At 35.1% G+C, this 23613-nt stretch overlaps 1 protein-coding gene and 1 long non-coding RNA gene across 2 annotated transcripts; both read right to left on the bottom strand.

Annotated features, from left to right (window-relative positions):
* Positions 1-1978: 1978 nt before the first annotated feature.
* LOC122454517 lies at positions 1979-22629 on the bottom strand. Its single transcript, XR_006273428.1, has 3 exons — positions 22616-22629; positions 15434-15441; positions 1979-2136 (listed from the first exon to the last, which is right to left on the bottom strand). It is a non-coding gene; the product is annotated as an uncharacterized LOC122454517 (long non-coding RNA).
* Positions 2478-5043, bottom strand: LOC122454516 (pre-mRNA-splicing factor SLU7-like). Its single transcript, XM_043489066.1, has one exon. The coding sequence runs from the start codon at positions 4994-4996 to the stop codon at positions 3233-3235; it is 1764 nt and encodes a 587-aa protein (XP_043345001.1). The 5' UTR covers positions 4997-5043; the 3' UTR covers positions 2478-3232.
* Positions 22630-23613: the final 984 nt, after the last annotated feature.

Below are 23613 nucleotides of genomic sequence, written 5' to 3'. Positions count from 1 at the left end.
TATAGCATTAAGAAGATTGGTAGAAGACGAAGCTTTTATAATCCTGAAAGACAAAAATGTTTTGCAAAATTTAGATTCCAGTGCAGTTTCCCTGCAAAACAAACAAACAAACAAAAGATCTACTTTATCAGAGATTTGTTTGTATGTGTGCATAAATCTGTACTTTTTCACTTATAACTTTCATATTTTTCTATTATCTGCAAGCTTCATATTTTCAAAAGTGTAATACAAATCTGAAGCAAGAGAACTGCTTAGTTAGCTGAAGATTTATTGCTCAAATGTGTCATTTTAGGAGTCTAAATTGAATAAGTAGGAAAGGAAAAACTTGAGCAAAAGGAATCATGCAGACGGTAGCTATTTTCAGGTTCCATTTGTCAAACTGATGCAAAATTGTCACTACAAATAAATGCCTAAAAAAGAAGATACTTTAGTAAGTTTAGCAAGTCATTTCACTGTTCTGAGATGTCAACTGTAAAACCCCATGGCCTTAGGAGTCATTGAGAAATATGCTTACGGATGAAGAAAATGCTTTAAATATTTCTACTCTGTGACATTGGAAGAGTGTCAAATGTTCAGATAACAAATAATTAAAAGTTTAATCACACTCATTCAGAAAGGTGCATTCTTTGAATTCTCTCCAAAAGTCACTTTAATCAAAGTGGGGATTAGAAATACTAAATTTAGTTGAAATACAAACTTCATAATGAAAGTTGTGTGGACCAAGACTCATTCAAGTGACACAAAAATTTGAAGAACATCTTAAAGGGAGAATAAAGCATTGTTGAAGAGTTCTATATTTAAGCTGCACACAGATTTTTGTTTGTATTTAAGGATACATGTATTTACTCTGAAGAATTAAGATTACAAAGAATAGTTTGTTGAGGAGAATTGCTTTTGATTCATTTTACATTATAATAACTTAGTACAAATAATGCATGTACTTAAGAAAAATAAGGGTTTCCCTCTATAACTCTGACACCTACCTTTTTACCTTCCCCCTTAGTATCAAACTATTAATGACAGTCACTGCAACTGCTGACAAATCAATTTAAAGAAATACTCCAGCATTATCCTTATCAGCAGTTACAGAAACAGTAGAGAAAATCCGTCACCTGGTAGTTCCAAGGAAGTTTGGAATCACAGGCAAGATAGAAGTAGGTTTGCAAAGTCAAAATAATAAGACAGATGAGAGGTGCTGTTATAAAAATAATGGAATAAAGAAGAGATGAATATCTAATTTTGTAAATGTCTATTTGCTGTTAGTAGCACTTTTATATATACCAAAATAATAGGTAGTCATTGTAAAACTTTTGGAAACTAAAAACTATGTAAAGGAGAGTATTCTAAATCACATGTAATTCTATTATTTAATATTTAAAGATTCTTTTCAGATGTTCTGTATAGTTGGTAGCATATTGTATATACAATTCTATATTCTTTTTTTTAATGTCATGAATATGTACATGTTCACAAAATCACTTTCTTGTTACTATGATCCCAGTGACCCAACAGTAAATCAACCACAAATGACCTATGCCATATAATAAGAATAGTAATTTAAACCAAAGGAAGTATTTTGATAAAATTTCCTGACCCTCGTTACTTTTTATTCTGTAAGTGAAAGTACTTATTATCTTTGGTATGAAGTGGTTAAAGATTAGAGCGAGAGTTAAATCAGTCAATTGTACTTATCTTCAGCTTAACTGCTGAAACATTTATAAACTCTTTAAGCTCAGAATTGTATGAAATAGAATTCGAGCAAATTTCCAACTTCTGTTGACTTTTTTTTTTTTTTCACAGTTAAATATTTTTAATTATATGTCTTTATCAACAAAAGATAAATAAAATACAAAGTAGACACTAATATCAGATTTTACATTGAACCAGCCTATGTTAAGGTAGGAATATGAAACATAAATTTTTGACATTCTTAAAGTAGGTAAGAATTAGATTTGTTTGCATCACTGTTTTAAATTTCATACTGGTCTGAATTTAGATACAATGTATATCCACAGTACTAGACAGTTTGATTCAGTTACTTTCCCATCAGCAGTATTTCTGAGATGTTAACTTAATGCATATTCAAGTGGGATTTGGTAATTCAGAAAAGCCAGTGAACTGTTAAAAGTCAATGTACTTGTGTCAGGGGTTTTAAACAGGTTGTTTTCACCGATTCCCACTCTGTCAGTGTTACTTCCCAATGTTATTAGAAGAAGCTTAAAAATCATGTCATTTTCAGATACTAATAGCCCTACAGGCTCTGCTTGTAATATTCTGAAGAAACCTTCACTTCAGGTTTCACTTTTTGCAAATTTTACGAAAGAGACACCTGCTGGCTATAAAGATTAAGTACAAGAGATACTCTACAATCTTTTAAAAACCTAATATTCATGACTGCTATATAAAGGCAATCACAATTAAAATAGCAATTAGTATCACAAACCATATCCTCTGTGACAAAGGAGAGGATTTCTGTGTCTGAATACTCCTGTCCAGAATGGTAAAAGACCTAGGACTGATCAGTCAACACTGACTCAGGGTGAAAAACTTTTTTCCCCCATTCAAAGGCTAACACATTTAGTTCTGAGTATAAGATACAAGGAAATGTTTTGAAAATCAAAATTTTATAACCAAGTGGGAAACAGAATTTTTACTGCACAGACTTGACATCAGGGATAAAGTTATTCACACGTTCTACAGATTTCCTTCCAGTAATCCAAAGCTCAAGATAGGTTATCAGTTTCAGATCAGAAAAATATGAGAAGGCAAAAAGAAATGATTATTAAATAACTACAGTTATAGTTACTATTAATTAAAAAAGAAATGAAGCCCTTGTTTCAAGAAAGAGTAACTAATTGGCCTTCACAATGAGTCCTAACACTAGATAAAGGGCCATAAAAATTGAGGAAACAAAGTTTGAAACTTAATAAATAAATGTTGAGAAGATATTCATGATAGGTGGAGAACTAAGATCTTTTCCCACATCACTAATATAAAATCTGAAATAAAATCTTAATCTGCACTTAATGTACCACTTTATTTCTTCTTCTTTGTTCTTCACTGTGTAATGGAATAAATTTATTATGAGACTTTTGGATGCTTTATTAGGCAGTCTCCTTGCTTCCTGACTTTAACGAGAATAGATATGGGTTTTTCCATTGATAATCAACAGCAAGAATCTAAAAGAATGTATCAGCAGAGTCTATCTTGGGTCACTGTCAGTGACGAGTTACTACTGTCCAAGGAAGGAGGACATGGGGTCATCTGGCCTCTGACGTTTCATTCTGTAGGCCTCCATTTCCTCTTCAGTGGGTTCCCGAGTTTCATATATGCTGTTGTAAGGTCGCTTCCTCTCATCGATCTGCATGATCTCCTTGACGTGAAGAAGACGGGCCTCCTCTGCATTCAGTGCCTTTTTCAACTTCTCATGCTTCTTTTCCTCCTCATCACTCTCTGAACTGCTCTTTCGATGCTTCCTCTTCTTCTTCTTCTTCTTCTTCTTTTTCTCCTCTTTTAGTTTCTCCTGATGCATCTCCATGAGGGTTTGAGGTTTTTTCACAGATTCTTCTCCAGTTGCATCATTTATAATACATTCCTCTGAATTAGCAATCTCCTTCCCAGCTTCTCCAGTACAATAGGAATATTTGAAAAAAGAGTGACAGCATTTGTATCCCCATCGGCCTTCTTTCCAGTAAGATCCCCAGATATGTGTATGATTGTTGATCTTCACATCTTCCTCATACTTGGAGCAGGCGACAGCCCGCTCCTGTCCTTTGATGACTGTCCCATGTCTTGAGTACTCCACATAGTCTTCAGTCTGAGCTAAAAGCAATTCAGCTGGAGGAGCATCCAAGTGTTCTTGACCACCATACTTTTCCAGGATGCTTTCTTTCTGCTGTTCTTTGAAGTCTTCTTTCTTGACTTTGAAGGACTTATACAATAACTCTAGTTTTGTAGGATCTGCTTGTAGATGCACTTCAGACCCTTTGTCATAGGCTTCCCAAGCAAACAATTGTGTCTGGGCCATTGATATGGTATCACCTGTGTATCTAACGAAGTTATCCCCCGCGTAGCTGACTTCATCTGGATTCTTTCCAGCATTCGCATAGGGATTCTCTCTCATCGCTCTAGTTTTGGGATCATAGTAAGCAGAATTTGGATCTAAATTCCGCAAATATTTTGCAATATCTTCTCGAATCCTGAGATTCCGGACAGTAATTCGTCTCTTAGAGTCAAAATTCTGTCCAGGCATGTCAATATCATCTGCATATTTATCTTCATCCTCATCTTCACTGTTATGATCTTTTTCCGTCTGAGAATTCGGTTCCTCTTCTCCCCACTGATGTTTCGGAGAATTAGCCTGTTCCACTAATTTTCCTGAGGCTAATTCTTCTTGGAGTTTTTGGGCTTTCAGCGTTCGTTTTGCCAGGTCAACTTTGGCATACTCTTCTACAATTTTCATGTGTTCTTCTGGATTGTAGCCATTCCACCGATCCCTCTTCCCATCGTAGTCAAACATCAGCTGAGGCTGGACATGTTCATCTGGAGCTATGTTAGTCCCTGTAAATTTTGCTCCAACTCGCCTAGGTCTCTCAAAACAGTCTTTCTCTTTGTGTGTCATGGCGCCACAGTTTTCACATGCTCCTTTTCGGTATTTAGTAGTTATGGAATTCTCTTTTACACCCCTCTTGTACCATTCTCCTGATGAGCTGTACTGCTTTTGTTTCTCTGGCTGTGGTCTCTGGTGCTTTAAAGTAGGCCTTTTTGATGGATCAATATACCATGGCACTGAAGAAATATACTGAGGAATATGAGGATTGATGTCTTTTCCTTCTTCATCAACTTCTGCAGGGGCATTACCCAATTTTCGCTGTTCTTCAAGCTCCTTCTTCTTTCTCCAGTCCTCTCTAGTCATCCTCTTTGGTTCCTCCAAACTCATTTCTTTGGACCCTGATAAGGGGGCTGCATTAGCTGCATCCACAGCTGCAGCTGACATGGTTATCTGGCCTCCCGGTCCCAACGCTGCTGACCCTGGTACAGTTCGACAAGAATCTTCTGTTGACTTCTAATAGACATTGTCATCTTTTATTAAGTGTTTTCCCTACTCTGTCTTAGACACCATTCCTTAAACAGGCTTCAGGATAAATGCACATTAACTTCACACTGGCACATTTTCAAATAATTTGGGAGAAATTTACTGAATTGTGATTCAGAGTCTGTACAATGAAAATCATATTGCTAGAAAGTACTTTTAAAGCCTAGATCACAGCATCTGGAAGGTCACACTCTAATAACAGAAAACAGATACACAAACCAAATGCTCATGAAGATATGGGTTTGCAAAATGATACCTACTATATTTAGATATACAAGAAAATGAACTTTAAAAATGGTTCTATTTCTAAGCTCACAAATCCCTACTGCTTGAGGGAAGTAAGTAGGTGGAAAACAAGTAAATTTTAGTATAATTTAGTAAACTCAGTCCAAGATTCACCTAACAACTCCTTTAAGGTAAATACTTCATTTTTTTAACTTGGATTTTCCTAAAATGTCTGGAACCTCTTTTAGATTATTTTTAAGATGACATATGAATATGTTCAAAGATGGTGTGTGATTGAAGGGTTTTGATGACGCAGAGAAGAGGTTGAATCACCAAAGTGCCCTGGTGTTTGTTCTGTCTTGCCATTGATTTCTGTGGCAATAACCTGATTGCCAGTTGAGTCTTGAAAACCAGTCAAACTAACTCTTGCTCTCCCCACCCCCACTTTCTTTCTCTGTCTCATTCTCTCTTCCTGTCCAAAAGTAGCATTCAGGATTATTGTCTTGATGTAAAAGTCATAGGTTTAATGCACTCATCTCAATACCATGTCCTCAGATTCAATAATGTTCACAAATTCTGTCCTTGAACGACTCAAATACGAATAGGGAAAAAAGAGTTTAGAAGATGAACAGCTTGATGTTTAGGAATGTGTGTTCCATGGAAGCAGAACTTAATTTATGCATTGATCCTGGGTATCTTCCTGACAACTCTTGCACCAAGACTTTGAGATCTCTCTGCTTCTCCTAGACTACTCATCACCACTTGGGAGCTGTTTCTTTCTTTATTTGCCTCCACATCTCAAGTTGTTTACTCTCAATAAGTTTTATAAGGGAGACAATATGTGTAATGTTTAAAGAGCAAACCTTGGTCTCACATAGACCAGAGTTCAAGTACAATCATTAACACTGCCAGTAATTTTTGTTGAACAACTTTGGGAAAGTTCCTTTACCTCTTTAGGTTAAGTTAGCTCCCCTTCAAAAGCAGAAAACAACAATAGTTATCTCACAGGATTATTGAAACCATAAATGACAGTTTTAAATATATATATACAATGCACAGTTTAAGTCTTATAAACCCTCAAAATGTGGTAGATGTTATAACTATTACTTTTGAGAAGTATTGTGATAACTAAGGTGTTCCTTAGGTCATTCTTATATCAGTGAAGTAAATGATTGTATGTTATTGAACCAAAGAATTATAACTTTGGAAAATACAATGAACTGTAAAGAGCTCATCCAAGTAGGAACTTGGATTATTGAGATCTTTCCTCTTTTCTCATGTAAGCATTTAATGCTGTTATGCCTCTGAGAAATACTTCAACTTGTCCTGAACATTTTGATAACACTGCATTTTTATTTTCAATCATTTTTAATTGAGTTATAATTGACATACAATATTATTCTAGTTTCAGGTGTATACCACAGCAATTTGATGCTTTTATAAATTACAGAGTGATCACTGTGATGTCTAGTTACCATCTGTTACCATACAGAATTATAATAATATTATCTACTATATTCCCTGTTTTATATTATATCCTAGTTATTTATTTTAGAGCTGGAAGTTTTCACTTCCTAAATCCCTTTACCTGTACCAATTATCTTCCCATCCCCTCCTTTCTGACAACCACTAGTCTTTGATTTGGTTTCTGTTTTTCCTGGTTTGTCCATTTGCTTTGATTTTTAGATTCCACAGAAGATTAAAATCATAAAACATTTGTCTTTGTCTGACTTATTTCATTTACCATAATACCCCCTGGGTCCATCTATGTAGTTGCACATGGCAAGATTCAGTTTTTTTTATGGCTAATATTCTACTGTATGTATGTATACAGCCATACACACACATGCTCACATCTTCTTTATCCATTCATTATTGATGAAAAATTATGTGCCCACTTAGCTCTACCTTTAAAAAAAATTCATTTGAGTTTTCCTCTTTGATCCATGGGCTATTTAGAAGCATGTTTAATGTTCATATGATGTGGAGTTTGCCTGTTGTTTTTCTGTTATTTATTTCTAGTTTAATTTCATTACTGTCATTACTGTCTTTATAGTAATTTCATTACTATAGAGAATATACACAAAATGACAAATTCTTTTAAACTGGATGAGGTTTGTTTCATAGACGAGAGTCTGATCTATCTTGGTGAATGTTCTGCTGTTCTTTAGTGTTCTATATATGTCGATTGGATCCTGTTGGTTGATTGTACTATTCAAATCTTCTGACTAGTAGTTCTGTCAACTGTTGGGAAGAGTCTATTGAAGTCTTCAGTTGTATGATTATGAATCTGTGTATTTTTCCTTTTAGATCTACAAGGATTTGCTTCACATATTTGAAGGCTTTATTTGGTGTGTAACATACTTAGGATCCGTATGCTTCCTGATGGTTTGATCATTTTTGATCATTTTGTTTGATCATTTTACATTATATGCTTCTTATCTCTTGTAACTTTATTGACTTTTAAATCTACTTAAAAACTTCAAGTCTACTTTGTTAGATATTAACATAGCCATTGCTGTTTTATTTATTCATGTTTTATTTATTAATGGTTGCATGATATATCATCTTCCATCATTCTACTTTCAACATATTTATATATTTGAATTCAAAGTTAATTTCTTTTCAGCAGCATATAATTCAGTCATTTTATAAGTGCACTCTGGAAGTCTCTTTAAATCAGTATGTTTAAACCTTTTACTTTCAAAGTAATTATTTATATATTATAACTTAAATCTGACATTTTATTACTTTTGAATTATAAACATACATTATCTGCCAAACCTTGGTATTTGTAGATGGAGATGAGTGAATGGAAAACAAGTATGAGTTCACATTTTGTGGTCAGAAATTTAAAAGAAAAAAATTTCAAAGAAATAGTTTAATAATTTCCCATATCTGATGAAGGGCTTCCCTGGTGGCTCAGCTGGTAAAGAATCTGCCTGCAATGCGGGAGACCTGTGTTCAATCCCTGGGTTGGGAAAATGCCCTGGAGAAGGGAAAGGCTACCCACTCCAGTATTCTGGCCTGGAGAATTCCCTGGACTATATATAGTCCATGGGGTCGCAAAGAGTCAGACACCACTGAGCAACTTTCACTTGCGCTTTCATAGCTGATGAAAACATGAGTCTTTGTATTGAAATGACTTGGTAAGTTATAAATGGATGACTTAAAAAATGATCTATCGTAAATATATTTTCATCATATTTTATAATCACAAGGATTAAGGAAATATCCTAGTAACTCCCAGAGAGCAAAACCAATATAACAAAAAAGAATGAGAATTAGACAAGCATCATAGTTTTCAGCAATAAAATTGGACATTAGAAGACAACTGAAGACATCTCCAAATTTCTCAGGGAAAATTATTTTCATTCTGGAATATTTTTACTGAGCAACAGTACTGTTCAAATGTGAAGACAAATATATTTCAGATATAAGATGACTCAGAAAGTTTATCTCTTATTCAATGTACCTGAAGAAGTTTATTGAAACAGAATACAAATTAAGCAAAGAAGAAAATAGAAGACACAGGATAAAGTAAGCACTATTTCTTATTGTTAAGAATATTCTTAGTCTTAAGAATATTCAATAAGAATATTGTTATTCTTATTCTTTCTTATTGGGAGGAAATTTGACATGATTATAGCCTCCAGATAACCAACTTTAATGCAAACTTGAAGTAAACAGAAGATAAATATCACCATCACTGCCAAGCAAGAGAGGCTGCACAGAAAAGGGACTTCCACTTACTACTCTTACTGGTGCGGTATGAGCCTAGGTAATTCTTATCACTATCGCAGCACTGCTAAGTTGCTGCTAAGTCACTTCAGTCATGTCCAACTCTGTGTGACCCCATAGACGGCAGACACCAGGCTCCCCCGTCCCTGGGATTCTCCAGGCAAGAACACTGGGGTGGGTTGCCATTTCCTTCTCCAGTGCAGCACTATTTTATCTCAAATAGTTAAGGTTTCTTCCTATCAGCAGGCAAACACTTATCCCTTGGGAAAATACTTTTTAGATCATCTTGATGTTGAGTCTAGGAAACACTGCCCTATCTTCCTATAAATAGAAACCCTCCATATTGTTAGAGGATGACCTTAGAGATTCAGAAGTCTTTTATACATCTGTTGTAAGAGTGAGTGTCTAATGTAATGATTAGACAATTTATCAGATATCAAGTTAAAACACACATACACTCAACAGATGCTTGAAAATAATCCCAATAGATTGAAAGATTACATTTAAAAGTTTCCTGTTTATTCACCATGCCAGAAAACTTATTCTTTTCCACTGAAAATAAAGACAAGTTCATTAGAAAATTTCTCATACACTCATCAAACAGCAGATAGAGATTCATTAAACTCCAGTCTTTAAATGCTCTTATATGCCCTCTCTGACAGCTGAAACATCCCTTATCCTACCAGATGACTTTTGATTTCAAACACTGTACCAAATTTTCTAACATTTTGTCTAGCATGACTTAAATTAGACAATAAAGGTTGTTTGCTATTCCTTTTTTACTTGCTTACTAAATAGTTTTGAGGGCATAGGAAAGTTCTATCCTGAACAATTCTTTCAATGTGTAGTAGGATGCTTGGAGAAACCACTTGAGATGGAGGATTTCTGGAGGGGCTTCCTATTGAACAACTTCTAAATAGTTTAATTTATTAGTTGTAGAGGCATTTTCCAGAATAGAGCCACATGTCAGTCCCCCAAGTGAAGCGTTAGCTGTGCTACACTCATTAAAGCTAATGTAGGTGATACCGTTACATCACATTGTACTGAAAATACTTAGAGGCACTTAAGGGCCCTTAGTTTGTAAACTGGGCAACAGGGATTACACAGTGATGGAAGTGCTTATAGGAGTTACACTTCACAGAGAGTAGATATTTAGTTTAGACACAATGCATATAAACAACATCCCTTGTGGATTATCGGTAGAAAGAGTAAAATTAGAGCTTGCAAGATAGAAGCTGTATTTAGTCTAAAAACAGATATGCATGTCTCTCTTTTCATATATGGGTCATTTAATACTTTACTTTTTTATTTTTGTTTCATTTTTCCAAAGAAATGAAGATATTGGTAGGTACTACTTCTGCCTTAAATGAAATCATTGGAAAGATTTCTATTTGCTTTCCAAAATAAAGATTTTAAAATGTTTCCATCATATTCTATATGCAGTTTTATTTTTGAATCTAGATTGTCAATGGTTTCTAAGCAATAAAAATAAGAACTGCAATTTATAGCATTTAGCATAATATGATGACACCTACTAAAGTTACCTATCTGCCAAATTAAGCCCCATTTATTACATGAAAGTAATGAGGTCTCTGGATATCTAAAATTACAAACAATTTTTCAGTAAAAGTACCTATGAAAGATTATTAAAAATGACATTTGTAGCAAAGTCAGGACTTATCCAAATTTCCTTGAGTCTCTTACCATTTCGATACATGCTACCCTCAAATTTGATGTGCTTTTATTACCTAAGGCATTTTTATTTCTGAGTAATATTCTAGAGTATGTTTATACTACAGTTTTTTAAATCATTCAATTGTTGAAGGATATCTAGGGTGATTCTAGTTTTCAGTTATTACAAATAAACCTGTTATCAACATTAATGTATAAGTTTTGTGTGAATACAAGTTTTCATTTATCTGGGACAAATGCCCCAGAGTTCAGTTACTGGGTCTTACTATAGTTGTATGTGTCATGCAATGGATGAATAAATTGGGATGCATTCATATAATGGGAAACTGCTCAAGAAAATAAAGGAACAGATAAGAATGGGAGGAAAAAAATCTTGATATCCTAAATTTATACAGACTGTATGACTCCATTTATATGATGCTATAAAAAAGCACAAAATTACAGTGATGAGGAAAAGATGAGTAGTTGTCAGATGGCATTGGTCTGAGGAGATAACTGTAAGGGGCAAAATGAGATATTTTGGAGTGATGGAAGAGTGCTATATTTTATAGATTGTGGTGTCAGTTACATGACTATATGTCTGTCACAACTATATGTCTGTGATGTTGGTTACATGACTGTATGTCTTTATACACTATGAGGGATGAACTTTATATAACTAATCATTAAAAAATAAAGGAGAGTGTTATATATAAATAATAATTAAAAAATAAAGGAGAATATTACTTATGTTTGATACTCTACCTGAAAACTTTAGGTTAAAATCTAGGCAATGGCATTTTCATCTCTTATTTTGAAATAATTATAAATTTACAGGAAGCTGCAGAAGAGAAAATACCCAGAGAGGCCCGGTGTGCTCTTCCTGCAGTTTCCACCAGTGGCAACATCTTGCATCACTGTTTGCACTTTGTTGCTCAGTTGTGTCGCCTCTTTGTGACCCAATAGACTGTAGCCTGCCAAGCTCCTCTGTCCATAGGATTTTCCAGGCAAGAATACTGGAGTGGGTTGCCATTCCCTTTTCCAGGGGATCTTCCCAACCCAGGGATCGAACGCAGGTCTCTGGCACTACAAGCAGATTGTTTACCGTCTGAGCCACCAGGAAGTTGCACAATTCATAAAGCTTATCCAGATTTTGCCAGCTTTATAGGCACTTTTGTGTGTGTGTGTGTGTGTGCAGTTCTGTGCAGTTCACACAGTGTCACACGTGTTGATTTGATGTTGATGTGATCACCACCACAATCAAAAGCAAAGCTCCTCCATCATCTCTAGGATCCACTGTGCTACCCCTCGATAGTTACTACTTCTTCCCCTCATCCTTAACAACTGGCAGCTACTAATCTGTTGTCTGTCTCTGTATGCTTAAGAATGTTACATAAATGGAATCATTAAGTACCTGATAATGACTTTTGGAAAAAATGCTCTCAACCCAGAAATAAATCCATACACCAGTTAATCTTCAACAAAGGAGGCAAGAATATACCACAGAGAAAAGACAGTCTCTTTAGCAAGTGGTGTTGAAAAACCTGGACAGCTGTATGTAAATCAATGAAGTTAGAACACTCTCTTATACCACACACAAAAATAAACTCAAAATGACTTAAAGACTTAAGTAAAAGATATCATACCACAAAACTTCTAGAAGAGAACAGGCAAAACATTCTCTAACATAAATTGTAGCAATGTTTTCTCAGGTCAGTCGTTCAAGGCAATAGAAGTAAAAGCAAAAATAAGCAAAGGGATCTAACCAAACTTATAAGCTTTTGCATATCAAAGGAAACCATTAACAAACAAAAAGACAATCTATGGAGTAGGGAGAAAATATTTCCAAATGATGTAACCAACACGAGATTAATTTCCAAAATATATAAACAGCTCATACAGCTCAATATCAAAAACCCCCAAACAACCCAATCAAAAAATGGACAGAAGTTCTAAACAGACATTTCTTTTAAAGAAGACATACAGATGGCCAATAGGCACATGAAAAGATGATCAACCTTGCTTATTACTAAAGAAGTGCAAGGCAAAACTAAAATGAAATATCACCTCACTTTGGTCAGAATGGCTATCATTTAAAAGTCTACAAATAATAAATTCTGGAGAGGGTGTGAAGAAAGGGGACTCCTCCTCTATTGTTTGTGGAAACGTGGATTGGTATAGCCACTATGGAAAACAGTATGGAGGTTCCTTAAAAAACTGAAAAAAGAGTTACCATGTGATCCAACAGTTCCATGCCCGGTCGTGTATCTGGAAGATAGTCTAATTTGAAAAAATACATGCACTCCAATGTTCAGAGCAGGACTATTTACAACAGCCAAGACTTGGAAGCAACCTAAATGTCTTTTGACAGAGGAATAAATAAAGAAGCTGTGGTACATAAATATAATGGAATACTACTTAGCCATAAAAAGAATTAAATAATGCCATTTGGAGCAACATGGATAGAGTTAGAGATTATCATGTTAAGTGACATCATACCCAGAAAGAGAAAGAGAGGTATCATATACTATCAGTTATATGTGAAATCTAAAATATGACACAAGTGAACTTATTTACAAAACAGAAATGGACTCATAGACATAGAAGACAAACTTATGGTTACAAAAGGGGAAAAATGATCAAGGAGGGGTAAATTAGGGGTTTTGGATTTCCAGATACAAACTACTATATATAAAATAGATAAACAACAAGGGCCTATTTTATAGCATAGGGAACTATATTCAATACCCTGTTACAAGCCATAATGGAAAGAATATGGAAAAGAATCACTTTGCTGTACATTAGAAGCAAAAATATTATAAATCAACTAAACTTAAATTTTAAAAAATGCTCTCTTGTTAATGCTAATGTTCTGCCAAAATTTTAGAGCCTATGCAAAATCTAAACCTTCTCATTTGTTTCCTATATTACATCATCTTAAAAATATCTTCCTCTCAGGGCTGGGCTAGGGACATTAATAGTTTTAATTTACTCTAATTTACTCTGTTGCATTTGGCCTTTAATTTTCCTGACTTCCCACTTGACATTCAAAGTACTAAGAGAATTTTTTTCTAAAGGAAATGGCATCTGCCATGCAACAGGGATTCAATATTCAACTGAATAAACACACATCTTTGTTCACATTTCTAATTATTTATATTCTCAGAAGCAGAATTTCTGGCTTAATAGAGCCAGTGTGTGTGTGTGTGTATTTAAAAACTCCTGATTCATGTTACCAAAGAGTCTTTATAAAGACTGGACCACATTTCAAGATTGGACCCAGATCAAGAGTAAACTGGTAGTGCCTACTCCTCTGACTGACTCTTCCTTCACCTACATTGTGAAAGATATATTTTTAATTGCTTTTGACCACATCAATTTTATACCCAAGAGTAATGCATTTTACTATTTTATCATTCATTTAGTCTCTATCTCTAGCTTTTGAATTGTACATTTAAGTCTTCAGTTATTTATCTAATAGGACAATTTTAATTTTTATAAGTATATAAGTATAGTTTATTTATGAAAGATGTTAATAATTTTCTTGCAACAGTGTAGTAAAATTACACCTCATCCCCACTCCCAGTTAAGGTTTGATTCCCTTTTAATAAAATTATCTCATCAGGTAGATATACTCCTAAGTATTTTATTCTTTTTGTTGCAGTGGTGAATGGTATTGTTTCTTTAATTTCTCTTTCTGTTTTTTCATTGTTAGTATGGGCCAAAGAACTAAACAGACATTTCTCCAAAGAAGACATACAGATGGCTAACAAACACATGAAAAGATGCTCAACATCACTCATTATTAGAGAAATGCAAATCAAAACCACAATGAGGTACCATTACATGCCAGTCAGGATGGCTGCTATCCAAAAGTCTACAAGTAACAAATGCTGGAGAGGGTGTGGAGAAAAGGGAACCCTCTTACACTGTTGGTGGGAATGCAAACTAGTACAGCCACTATGGAGAACAGTGTGGAGATTCCTTAAAAAACTGGAAATAGAACTGCCATATGACCCAGCAATCCCACTTCTGGGCATACACACTGAGGAAACCAGATCTGAAAGAGACACATGCACCCCAATGTTCATCGCAGCACTGTTTATAATAGCCAGGACATGGAAGCAACCTAGATGCCCATCAGCAGACGAATGGATAAGGAAGCTGTGGTACATATACACCATGGAATATTACTCAGCCGTTAAAAAGAATTCATTTGAATCAGTCTAATGAGATGGATGAAACTGGAGCCCTTATACAGAGTGAAGTAAGCCAGAAGATAAAGAACATTACAGCATACTAACACATATATATGGAATTTAGAAAGATGGTAACGATAACCCTATATTGCAAAACAGAAAAAGAGACACAGAAATACAGAACAGACTTTTGAACTCTGTGGGAGAAGGTGAGGGTGGGATATTTCAAAAGAACAGCATGTATACTATCTATGGTGAAACAGATCACCAGCCCAGGTGGGATGCATGAGACAAGTGCTCGGGCCTGGTGCACTGGGAAGACCCAGAGGAATCGGGTGGAGAGGGAGGTGGGAGGGGGGATCGGGATGGGGAATACGTGTAAATCTATGGCTGATTCATATCAATGTATGACAAAAAAAAAAAGACTGGAAAAAAAATAATAAAAAATTTAAAAAAAGACAACAAATAAAAAAAATTATCTCATCAGTCAAAGCTTATAGACATACCATACTTAAGCAAAGTACACTTTTAATAAAATTAATGCATACTTATTAGCTATAACTCAGAGACACTATACCTGCCAGGATATATGATCAAGAAACAGAGAAATAAACACAATCATAACTGACCCTGTTTTTAGTTAACGTGAAAACACACATGCATACATTTCCATACATGCACCCACACAGCTTTTAAATAGTATAATATTTCTAATCAAAACTCAGTTCTTTCCCCAGAGGTGGGAAAACTGCAACCATGAATGCAATATTGTACGTTAATTTTTGTCCTTAAGGATAAAGGGGTAAAAGGATCTTTTACCCTTCTCAATTAGTTACTCAACGGTAGTAGAATCAGTGTCTTAAAAAGATTAATAGCATCATGGTAGTTTTCCTTTTGCAGTAGTAAAATATCCTGCTCCAAGGGCAATGAGTTAAATTGAAAGTTTTAAGATCCAAGATTTTCTCAAATGATGGAAACCTAATCCCTCCACACACACTTTTATACCAACACTGAAACCTTAACACTTTAGCAAAGAAATTCAGATCTCTCATTGTTTCCTCAGGCAATTGAAATAAGCATTTTTTTAGTCCATTTCTTATTGGAATAGATTACCCGATCACTCAAAAGCTTTGAATATCTTCTAGGAACTTTCACATTTGACAGTTTCACATTTCATGTATACATGAAAATGTTCTTGATTTCTGAAAGTCCTCTTCTACTAGTCCTGGGCTATAAGGATCCATAAAGTATGCCAAAAGACTGGGTTTTAAATTGTGTTTTTATATAACAGAAAACTATATATTTTTATAATACTGCATAATTTATTGAGCTCCTGGTGCTGAGTTACACAGATAAACAAGACAGACCCAGGTTCTGCCCTAAGGAGCTCATGTTCTAGTGCCTCTCAGACAACAAACAAATGATGACCAGAGTTCACTGTGGTGTTATGTAAGCAATGCACCAGAGGCCATGGAACAGACACTGCAGTTACCTGAAGCTACAACCAAGGAGCAGGGTGTGCCTTAATCAGGAATTCACTCTTCCCCATAAAAAACTGAGACGGAAAATGTAAAATCATGTCTGTAATTTTTATGCCCACATCTTTTGTAAAAATAGTTTTGAAATTATTTAGTATCCCTTTCAGAAGTATTCAGTTAACAAACTTCTCTTACTAAGTGGTATTATAGTAAATTCAATTTTACCTATATGCTTGAATGATTCCTATTAAGAAACACACAGAATTATATTTTTGCCTTGGCTCCCTGGCAGAACAAAGCTGCATTTGCTATTCTAATGAAGCAATTACCTTTAGCTTCCATTTTTCTGATATAATCTACTGATCTGTCTCCACCACCCAATCAGATTCTACTATTGCTAAAACCATACATGCCACTTACAACACACCATTCTAAAGTGAATCCAGAGGTTCATGTTGCTTAGGTCATGCTTGATGAGATGTCCTGTACTACACAGGTCTGAGGAAGAAAGAACACTCCTGTCCAGTCTTCTGCATGGACAATTAGGTTGAACCTTCTCATCGTCCCAATTTAGCCCTTGGTTCTATTATTCTGTATGCAGTCCTTTGAGAATCAGTACTGCTTCATGGCTGAGAGTGTGGACTTCAGAGATCACTGCCTAGTGTTAAATCTCAAACGGCCACTTGCCAGCTTCTTACCGTAGCAAGCAATCTAACTTCTCAGAACCTCGATTTCCTCTTTAAGAAAATGAAATCACAGAGGGCTGCTGTGGGGTTCTTTGAGATGACTCCTATGAATTATTTAGAATCAACCTCAACACACTGAAAGTATGTGTTCAGTGTGTGTTAGTGATATTTATTGCTCTCCACTCACATCATGGATGACGCTATGCTGGATTTATTTGAAGTACTTCAGTATAGACAATCTGTCATTATATATGTATATGGAAGCCACACTTTTAGAGCATTTATTCACATGTATCAGAAATTCAGCAGATAATGGACTTAGTTACAAACCTGAGGCAGCTACTATAGAAATTGCAGCTCTCCTGATCATCATCTGAGAAGCTTGCTTATGAGCATACTATGTTACAATTTTGATTTTGTTGAAGAAGTTCTGTGAATTAACACAGTGGTAATCTCACTGGTGACTTGCAAAATGTGTAGATTGGTTAAAATATTTTAGATAATTCCAGACCTTGCATGAACAGGGATAAGACTATAGCAAACCCTGTACCCTTCATCTATATCTTTGAGCATGACATTCTAGGCTTGATTCTTAAATATTTGTTTTCCATTACTGATTTTAAGGGTTTTTTTAATGACTTGACCGAATAGATTTCTCCAGATCTAACAATAGAATATTGCCACATTGACTCAAATGAATTTTTCATACAAGTTTTTTTCTGTATATAAACTGGAACTTCATAAAAAAATTTTAAATAGACAGTATACTTGATTGTTACTACATGTTTGGTGTCAGTGACCAAATTTGTCCTAAGATATCCTTTTATTTTAAACTGGGAATGACATTTACTTATTCAAAATTTCTGATACATGGTTATGCACACACCTAGTGATGTTGGCAAATTTACAGCCAAATGCCTCCCTAATTCAAGTAGATAAATTCCTTAAGGAGAGAAGTCAAAATGTATCTAGCATTAACGTATTCAATAAATATTTAGTGACAATCTAGTGATTACAAAGTACTGTTACTGGCAGTGGGAATCTTCACTGAGTTAAGGTCTTTATTTTCATTAAACTTGCAATTTGGTGAACTCTTTTTTTTATATATAATCTCTCTTGCAACACTTTGTATAGAATACACTACTTAGTAAAGTTACTTGAAAGATTTCTCCCAGGAAAATTATGTCCCAAAACTTATAACCACTTTCTCCCTCTAACTGAAGGGGCATTCCTTGTAACTTTTCCTAGTAGTAAATCAGATATACTTGTCATGAAGTAAAACTCATGAAAATGAAATTGTTTTGTAAAAAAAAGAATACTGCTCTATAATAAGCTAACTAGCTTCCTTAGCCTTGCTGTGATAAAAGATTCATGTAGTGAAACATAATTAGTTGTATGGGAAAGAGTTTCCAGCAATACAAAATAACATAGTTTCCCCTCTAAATTGGATTTTTAAATGTATTTTTCACCTGAGGCCTTTCTGCAAAAAAAAAAAAAAAGAAAAAAAAAGAAATCTTGTAAAAGCAAAATGTTTTGTGTTTATCCCATAATTCAGGTGTGCTGTGAAGAAGAAATAAGAGTTAAGGCAAAGTTTAACTCTAGTTTATTATTCTGTTTCGTTTTTTTTTTTTTTTTCAATTTTCATCTAATCCAGTACAATGGCAGCCCTTTGGCAGAGTGATTCAGTCGATGTCAACTTTGGTTTGACTCCCGTTTTATTACCTATGTGCAGGACACCCAGGCCCCAGTATTCTCCCTGATGTCCTCCATGATTACATAATAATGGAGAGGCAGCAGCCCTTTCCTTTTTCTGCATCTCATTAAAGTAGAATCTCAACAGGGTCATTTCTATATGATAGGTGAAAATGAGTGTAATATTTTAAATGAATACATCCTCAGTGATGCATTGGCTAGTTCAGATTTGTTCTTCCTTGGTAAACAAAATATGCTAATTCATTACAATGGCCTGTTACCTGAAGAAACATTTCTAAGGTAGAGAATTTCGAATACTTTAGTAAACAAAGAAAGGAAGCACTTTTATGTTGACAGGGATGTCTTCTTTAATCCACAGTAAAGTCTATCCATCTTGCCTGCATTTATGGATTTAAAAAGTTATCTGGCTTGAGCCCATGAAAAAAACAGACATGATTTTGGAGAATTGGAACTTCTATTTTCAGCTAAAGGCATTCATTAGTAACAAGTGGGGAAATAGTCTTCTAATTGATTTAAAATTAAGTTGTCTTTGGAAGCAGTAATAGAGTCAAGTTAGTAGTCTAATCGTAGGCTATATTTTTGGAAGCTAGTGATAAAACACACAATGGGATCCATCAGGACTTAGATGATGGGAATCATCAACATGCAGCCATAACAGATATAACAAAGTCAAAGGAACTGAGTCTTTGAAAAGTTGTAGTCAGAGATTAAATCTCAGGGGGCTTCTATGGGACTCTGTGCACTGACATTTGACTGAATCAGGAGAGTCCTTTTTATCTGATTTGGGCCTGACATATCTAATTTGATTTCCAGTTAGCCTGAAACAAGAAATCACATGTAATTATTTAATTTAGAAACTACACACAAAGGAGACCATCTGTTAAAATTCAGTATTAAGCAAGCTAATACAGTGAGCAAGTCTAGGAACTGTGTGGAACACAATCCTCAGAATTTTTCTGCCTAAGGGACCAGGAAGACAGTATATTTATACAGCAACTTCTAAGAGTCACTGGTTGGGGATACTCTCAGGGGATACTGTTTCCTTGGCATCTTCCTCCTACTCTAGAAGTCAGAAGGAAATTCTAAAATTCTAAGATAAGTCCTCAAGTACAGAGTCTCTAACCCTGGCTCTGTAAATTTAGCTAGAACCTCTTGGAAAGTAAAGTGTGAGGGCTGGCAACTGACAGAATCAGCCTCATTAGAAAATTTCAGACTTCCTTTACTTTTGATATATCACATTGAGAAATCCAGTAGCAATTCAATCTTATCAATTAGAAATTCTTTTTCCATCATGCAACAGAAAACCTAACAATGTCTAAGTCCAGTAGTCAGTCCAGACCTTCAGCAGCCTAGTGATATTATCAAGGACCTAGGCTTTTTCCATCCTTCTCTATTATCCTTAACATAACAGCCTTTGGTCCTCATTCATGTAGTAACGACATGGTTGCAGGATAGCTGTGGTAACATTGAAACTCATAACAAAGGTCAGAGGAGGAGGAGAAGGAAAAGGAAAAGGACAGGAAGGAGCAGGACAGCCCAACTACTTTTTATCCTTATATCTTTAATCATAAAACAAACTTTACCAGAATGATCCAACAAACTTCCAACAACCTTGTCAATTACTATGTCACAGGTCAACCATACATGCAAAACAAGTGAATAGCTGTATCAGTTGAGTTCGCTCTAGGAAACACAAGCCTCTCTAGGTATTTTAAGCAGAAGAGAATTTGCTACAAGAACTAAATGTTTATAAAATCATTGCAAAGACTAAAGCAGTGAGTTCTCACCTGGGCCATGTGTGATTCCTAGAACTACCTAGCTCAATTTACACACCAAGTCTGTGATGTGGCCACCATTAAGAAACTGGGGGTGTAAGACAATACTAGTCACCTGCTGAGTTTAGGAAGACTCACCTGAGGTGTGATCCAGTGATTAGAAAGCCAGGATCAGAGAGTCAAGACTGCTGAGAATACTGCAATGCAAGCTGGGAAGCCACTGGGGGGGAAAAAATGTGTCTGTGTGAGTAATTGTTATTCAGTACTTTTTCTACAAATGAGATTGAGAAATGTAGACATTAAAATGAGATTAACTTGAATTGAACAAACTAAATCATGACTCTTCTATGGTTAAACACATTTTATTTCTAAAACCATCATAGTTCTGTAGCAAGGGAAAATTTGGCAAGAATGACTATTTCTATTAAATAGTATATTCTAGAAATATACTATGATCAGTAATAATAATTTCACTCCTCGTTCTAGGACTCCACCAAGAGGTTCAGTTCTCACTTTTGGTGGTGGAGACACTACTCCAAGTCCCCAATTTCCTCTTGTAATAATCCTTCCCCTGTAAAGATTCCAGTCTTTCTTTGATTAAGTTCAAGATTAACAATAATAGATCCCTGGCTAAGCCTTGACTGAGCATAGTGAAGAGCAGCAAAAAAAGAAGGCTATAAAGGATTGGGGCTTCCCAGCTGGCTCAGTGGTAAAGAATCGGCCTGTAGTACAGGAGACACGGCTTCAAGCCCAGGGTCAGGAAGATCCCCTGGAGGAGGAAATGGCAACCCACTCCAGTCTTCTTGCCTGGGAAATCTTATAGACAGTGGAGTCTGGTGGGCTACAGTCCATGGGGTCAAAAAAAGAGTTGGACATGACTTAGCAATTAAACAACAGCATAAGGGAATGAGAGGTAATTCAATAAGAATATGCTTTTAGTGGACATAAAATAAAAATCCATTAAGTTTTACCTATCTTGGGAATTTTCAAATATAAAATAAATCAGAGCACAGATGACTAGTTTTGTTCTTATTCAAAAGTACAATCACATTGTAGCTAAATTTTATCTTGGAGTAGAAATTCAAAATAATTTTTAAATTAAATTTGTTCAAAGTCTAAAATAATACATGCTATATATTAAAATATATTTAATGTTGAAGCACTGTAGCAGAATTACATAATGGTTTTCATTTTTTTATATATTTTAGGCAAAAAATAGAGATGCTGAAATGTTTTTGCTTCTTATAGAGAAAAAGAGACAAGCAAAGCTCATGCTGTTTCTCTTATAAATTCCAGACAGGCAGTTTAATATATCTTATTATAAAGATGAAATGCTGCCTATAGACTGAATGGAAAAGATATAATAGTTCTAAAGGTGAACAACGCTAACAAGTTATGAAAGCCCCGCTAGCATTCTGGTTCTAAAAAGAGAAGAAAGAGTTTGGTTACACATTTCAAAGAAAAGCTTTAACAATATAAATTTCTCACCTCCAAAATATCATAGTCAGTGAATTGTCATACTCATAACAAGAAGAACATCAAAGGAAAAAATCATGCGAAATGTAATGAAAAATATATAGCTTTAGGATAAGTGATATTTTATTACATAAGGTAGAATTACTTTATATTCTGGAAGATTGCCTAGAGCTACTAGTAAGTTTACTCAGGGCTCTACTTTGAATTTTCAGGGACATGAAAAATCTATCATAAAGTAATAATTTGGAATTTAAGAGCAAATATCAGGAGTACTGATGGTTTTCTACAAATGGGCTTGTTAAGAAAGAGAAAAATGAATATTGTATATTAACACAAATATATAGAATCTAGAAAAATGATATTGCTCAACCTATTTGCAGGGCAGGAACAGAGGCACAGACATAGAGAATGGACTTCTGGACACAGCAGGGGAAGGAGAGGGTGAGAAATATTGAGAGAGTATCATTGACGTACACGCACTACCACGTATAACACAGATAGCTACTGGGAACATGCCGCATAGCACAGAGAACTCAGCCCGGTGCTCTGTGATGACCAAGGCAGTTGGGATGGGGAGGTGGGAGGGAGGATCAAGAGGGAAGGAATATATGTATACTTATAACTGACTCACATTATTGCACAGCAGGAACTAACACAACAACACTGGAAAGCAATTATACTCCATTTGAAAAAAAACAATGGGCTTATTAACTTCCATGATGCCCCTAAAACACTGAAAAGAGCCAAGAAGCTCAAGTGTAAGTTTTTAATGTGACAAAGCAACAAGAAAAGTGTCAACTGTAGCCACAGATCCTTCCTCTGAGTATCAAAGAATGCTTGCATTCAGATATTGGGGGGAGAACCATCATGTGGCTGTGTCCGTATCTGTTTGTGTCTATTGTGGAGCAGAAGTGAAGAAGAAGGTGAAAAAAATGATAATACAAGGTGATTAGTGAGGGATTTCTGAAGTTTATAGTTAAGTTTTTGACTATGGAAAGAATCTGGGATTCATGAGTTAACAGGACTCTGCATTAAAGCTCTGATGTCCTAACCCAAACGAGATACTACTGTTTTTGATAAGTAAGGCAACTTAGCTTAAAATAATTGGACTTTCAGTGTTCCAAAGGCAAAAGCTACATTGAAGGCCATGCTGAACATCCATGAAAACAAAGAAAAAATACTTTAAAGTGAGGAGGAATGTCATCCCTGATAGCCATGGAGCTTAGTTTTTCTTTGTGCTGTAATTTGTAACAGAAATGTTTGAAGGAAAATAATAGATACATCTTTTCCAATATTTTTCTTTTAGCTTACCTGTTACATTCTAGTAGAATTAATCCATCTTAATTTGTGTATTTACTTTCTCCAAAAGGAATTACATTATGCCTAAAATATGTCTTTATTCTTTAGAATTCTAGTACAAAATCCTGCCCTTCTAATCTTTCTAAAATATATTTTATGCAATTAAATGTAAATGAACTAATCTCATCAAGATATTGAGCTTGTAATGGATTAAAAAAAGCAACAACAAGCTACATGATCCATAAAAGAGGCTCA

Source organism: Cervus canadensis, chromosome 16 (assembly GCF_019320065.1).
Source record: "Cervus canadensis isolate Bull #8, Minnesota chromosome 16, ASM1932006v1, whole genome shotgun sequence".
Taxonomy (NCBI): Eukaryota; Metazoa; Chordata; class Mammalia; order Artiodactyla; family Cervidae; genus Cervus; species Cervus canadensis.
The sequence above is the reverse complement of the archived record's forward strand: the minus strand, read 5'-3'. Positions and strand labels throughout refer to the sequence as shown.

What these genes read in the sequence shown, in the direction of transcription:
- LOC122454516 (XM_043489066.1), bottom strand. Translation starts at nt 4,996, where the DNA reads ATGTCAGCTGCAGCTGTGGATGCAGCTAATGCAGCCCCCTTATCAGGG.